The sequence below is a fragment of the Portunus trituberculatus genome, chromosome 39 (assembly GCF_017591435.1).
Source record: "Portunus trituberculatus isolate SZX2019 chromosome 39, ASM1759143v1, whole genome shotgun sequence".
NCBI classification, from domain to species: domain Eukaryota; kingdom Metazoa; phylum Arthropoda; class Malacostraca; order Decapoda; family Portunidae; genus Portunus; species Portunus trituberculatus.
The window spans coordinates 10,291,004-10,296,003 of record NC_059293.1 but is presented as its reverse complement, the minus strand read 5'-3'; the positions used below and the strand labels follow the sequence as shown (position 1 = coordinate 10,296,003).

The 5,000-nt window shown below is 39.6% G+C and overlaps 1 protein-coding gene across 3 annotated transcripts in view; it reads right to left on the bottom strand.

Annotated features, from left to right (window-relative positions):
- LOC123515372 (ras-related protein Rac1) overlaps window positions 1–5,000 on the bottom strand; it is a 59,940-nt gene that overhangs the window by 14,046 nt on the left and 40,894 nt on the right. For all 3 annotated transcript variants that reach the window (XM_045273887.1, XM_045273886.1, XM_045273888.1), the window contains one exon: window positions 24–95. In XM_045273887.1, the coding sequence (XP_045129822.1) occupies window positions 24–95 (72 nt within the window). The remainder of the gene's footprint in view (window positions 1–23; window positions 96–5,000) is intronic.

The following is a 5,000-nucleotide window of genomic DNA, read 5'->3' as shown; positions in this document are numbered from 1 at the left end:
CACCAGCACACCACTTTACTCACACTGTGGGGATGTATTCTCCGGGGAAGGCATTCGTGGTGTAGCTGATGAGGAGGCAGGTCTTACCCACGGCTCTGTGAAGGAAAGAGATGACGAGTGAGTGACAGAGTGGACAAATTTTAGGAAGACAAAAAAAGTAGTAAATAAATAAAATAAATCCATCAATACCCTAAATACAGTAATAAAAATACAAATACAGTTCTTATCCATGTATTTGTGAAGAGAGAAGAGTGAATGACTAAATTTTTGGATCATGAAAACTAAAATTAAATAAAAATAAGAAAAAATCAATAAATACCATAAAATACATTTACAAAAATATAAATACATAAGAAAAAAAATGAGAAATAGAAATAAGTCAAGTAAATAGTCAATAAAATAAAGAAGAGAGAGAATTTCAGGAACACACACACACACACACACACACACCGCGTAGTGTAGTGGTTAGAACACTCGACTCACAATCGAGAGGGCCAGGTTCGAATCCTGGTAAGTGGCGAGGCAAATGGGCAAGCCTCTTAATGTGTGGGGTGTGTTCACCTAGCAGTAAATAGGTACGGGATGTAACTCGAGGGGTTGTGGCCTCGCTTTCCCGGTGTGTGTTGTGTGTTGATGTGGTCTCAGTCCTACCTGAAGATCGGTCTATGAGCTCTGAGCTCGCTCCGTAATGGGAAAGACTGGCTGGGTGACCAGCAGGAAACCGAGGTGAATTACACACACACACACACACACACACACACACACACACACAAAGAAGTGGTGAATGAATAAATAAGAATAAAATCAATCAATCAATACAATAGCAGAAATTAAAAAACATAAAAGTACAAATAAATCAAAGAAACAGAGTAAGTAAATAGCCAATAAAATAAAGGAAGCTGAAGAAGCCATCAGGTCTACACACACGGCAGCTGCTATATAAAACACACCTTCCTATTTCAACCTATCATTCCCCTCCATGCATTAATCTGTCTAACCCTTCAATAAACCGGTCTAATCTTCAGTAAGAGTAAGTAAGTAGGATGTAATAGAAGTGAGAGTATGTAATGAGGGAAGGTGAGAAAAGAGAGGGGAAGGAGAGGGAAGGAGTGGGGAAGGGTTAAAAATAGTACTTACAGATTAAAAGTGAGTGAGAGATTGTTAAAAGAAAGTGAACCAGACAAGAGAGAGTAAAAGAAAGAGTGAAACTGAGTGTAGGAATGAAAGTAAGAGTGACTACCAAGAACAAGAAAAACGAAGGATAAAGAATGATAGAGAATGAGTGACTGCTATGAGCCACATCCTACAGAGTGACAGAGAAAATGAGAGAAAGAAAGTGACAGAGTAAATGACAAAAAAAACTAAAAGCCAAAGAGATAATAAAGAGAAAAGAATTAGCAAGAAATGAATGAGTGAGAAAATGATTAGGAAAGTGATGAAGTGAAAGAAAATGAGATTGTTAGACACAGGAAGAAATGAATGATGAAGGGAGAGAATGTGCAAAAGTGACATGAGGAGAAGAAAGAAGTGAAAATGAAAGAATGAATAAGTAAAGTGATGAATAAGAGGAAGAGTTAGAAGTTATGAGAAAAATTAAGAGAAGAGAGAGAGAGAGAGAGAGAGAGAGAGAGAGAGAGAGAGAGAGAGAGAGAGAGAGAGAGAGAGAGAGAGAGAGAGAGAGTGTGTGGGGTTCCAGATTATGAATACACAAGAGTATAAATGGGAAACAAACAAGTAAAAAAGTAAAAATGGATTGAAAATTGAATAACAACATTGAAAAGCCTGTGAATGTGTAAAAATGAGACAATGTAAGAGATAGTGAGTGAAAGAGTGACAGGAAGAGCAAGTGAGTAAGGGAGGAAGAGAAAGAGAAAGTGATGAACTAGATAGAGAGAGAGAGAGAGAGAGAGAGAGAGAGAGAGAGAGAGAGAGAGAGAGAGAGAGAGAGAGAGAGAGAGAGAGAGAGAGAGAGAGAGAGAGAGAGAATGATGATGACATAAGCAATACTCTAAGTGGTAAAGAAGGAAAGGAAAAAGAAGAAAAGAATAATGAAGGTAAAATAAAAGTAACAAAAATAATGAAAAACGTATCTAGAAGGAAAAATATAAGGAAAAAAACGAGAGAGAGAGAGAGAGAGAGAGAGAGAGAGAGAGAGAGAGAGAGAGAGAGAGAGAGAGAGAGAGAGAAGGAAGAGAGAAGAATGAAGGGATGTAGGGAATAAAAAAGAAAGAGGAGGAGGAGGAGGAGGAGGAGGAGGAGGAGGAGGAGGAGGAGGAGGAGGAGGACAAAGTTACATAATACATTCAACTCACAATAAAATGAAGATAACATGACATGAGAAAATAAGAAAAAAATGATATCCGTGAGAGAGAGAGAGAGAGAGAGAGAGAGAGAGAGAGAGAGAGAGAGAGAGAGAGTGTGTGTGTGTGTGTGTGTGTGTGTGTGTGTGTGTGTGTGTGTGTGTGTGTGTGTGTGTGTGTGTGTGTGTGTGTGTGTTGATGGTCCTTAACTAATTAAAACACATCTTAATGACCTTCTAACACACAGTCTCTCTCTCTCTCTCTCTCTCTCTCTCATATAAATTGCAACATCTTTCCTCAAGTAGCAAAACGTTTCTGTCTTCTTTCAGCCAACGTTCCTCCAGGGCAACATTCAATGCACCATGAGTTGAGCTTACGGTGCTGTTAATAAACACAAGGAAAGAAAACTAACTTGATTTAACAAAGAGGAAACTTACACCATGCTTGAGACGTTGATGTGAATACTACTAGTACTATTACTACTACTACTACTACTACTACTACTACTACTACCTACTACTACTATTACTACTACAACTACTCTCCTCTTTAATCCACAATAATAATAATAAAAACTTTTCTTTCTTCTGTTTTAGCTTCCTCCTGCTCCTGCTCCTCCTCTTCCTCCTCCTTCTCCTCTTCTTCTTCTTCTTCTTCTTCCTCTTCCTCCTCCTCCTCCTCTTTTCTCTACTTCTTCTGCCATTATCATTTTCACTAGAGAGAGAGAGAGAGAGAGAGAGAGAGAGAGAGAGAGAGAATGACATGGGAGATGATTATTTATACTTAACCAGGATATGAACACGAAAAAACTCTCTCTCTCTCTCTCTCTCTCTCTCTCTCTCTCTCTCTCGTAACTATGACGACATATGAACGACGTGGGGAGCATGTGTGTTTATTTTGGTTCTCTCTCTCTCTCTCTCTCTCTCTCTCTCTCTGGTGACGTTAATAATAAAGTTGGAGGGCGATGAGAAAGTGAAAAGAAGAAGAAGAAGAAGAAGAAGAAAAAGTGAAGTAGTAGTAGTAGTAGTAGTAGTAGTAGTAGTAGTAGTAGTAGTAGTAGTAGTAGTAGTAGTAGTAGTAGTAGTAGTACGCAAAAGACCAGAATAACCCTCCAACACACACACACACACACACATACACATGTACACCGTGACCCACTTGAACACACACACAGACGCACACACGCACGCACACACACGACACCTGCTTCCTGTTCGTGTGTGTGTGTGTGTGTGTGTGTGTGTGTGTGTGTGTGTGTGTGTGTGTGTGTGTGTTTATAACTAAACGTCCGTGGAAAAGGAAAAGTCTATTACTACTACTCCTACTACTACTACTACTACTACTACTATTACTACTACTACTACTACCACTACCACCACCACCACAAACAGGTGCCCTCCTAACAAACACCATATACGGGCCGGAGCTACACACACCTTACTAATTAACTCTCTAACACACCTTTCCCTCACCTGCCCTAAGTAACCCCTTCTACCTTTCTCCTCTTTCCCTCCTTACCCTCACTAAATATGCCTCTTCATATCTCTCCCCTCTCTTCATCAAACTCTCTCTCTCTATCTCTATCTTTCGCTTCTCTTTCTCTTTTTTCTAGTTTTCTATCTTTAATTTTTGTTTTTTTGTCATTTTTATCTTTTCAACGTATCTTCTTTTTTCTTATTTCCTTTTCTTCTTTTCCTTTTACACTTCCTGATTTGCTTTTTCACTTTCTTGATGTTGGTTTGCCCTCATAATTACACATTTTCTCATTATTTCCTCCTTTCGTTCACACATTTATACATTATTCATCATATCATCATTCTTTTTTGTGTTGCGAAAGTTGGTTGACAAAAAAAAGAAAAAAAGAAAAAGAAAATAATAGTTTCATTATTATAATTTCATGTTTTTTTTTTTATTCTTTCAAATTTTTCGATTTTTTAGAGAACCACTTTTTTACTCTCTCTCTCTCTCTCTCTTACTTTTCTACTTCTTCCTCCTATTCTTTTTCTTCATCATCATCATCTTCTTCCTCTTCTTCCTCCTCCTCCTCCTCCATTCCTCCCTTTCCTCACATTCTCCTCCACATATTTCATCTTCTCTCCCTTCCTTCATTCCTGTCATAGTTCTCTCTCTCTCTCTCTCTCTCTCTCTCTCTCTCTCTCTCTTAAATGTAGATAACACACACACACACACACACACACACACACACACACACACACACACACACACACACACACATTTACAAACATGGATACACGCACACCCACCCGTACACCCACACACACACACACACACACACACACACACACACACACACACAGCAAAACCTGTTGTCTTCACCCACATCTACACCTACAGACACCTACACACACACACACACACACACACACACACACACACACACACACACACACACACACACACACACACACTTTTCATAACCGTAATCCTTAAGTTATTACTCATATTACATTGAGAGAGAGAGAGAGAGAGAGAGAGAGAGAGTGTTGCATGGATTGAAGCGAATTTGCGATGACGAATGAAGGAAGAGGAAGTGGTGTAAGAGGAGGAGGAGGAGGAGGAGGAGGAGATCGTGGTGTGGGAAGAGTTGGTAGCGCGGCACGAAATATGAGAATAAATGGCATATTGGGAGGAGGAGGAGGAGGAGGAGGAGGAGGAGGAGGAGGAGGAGGAGGAGGAGGA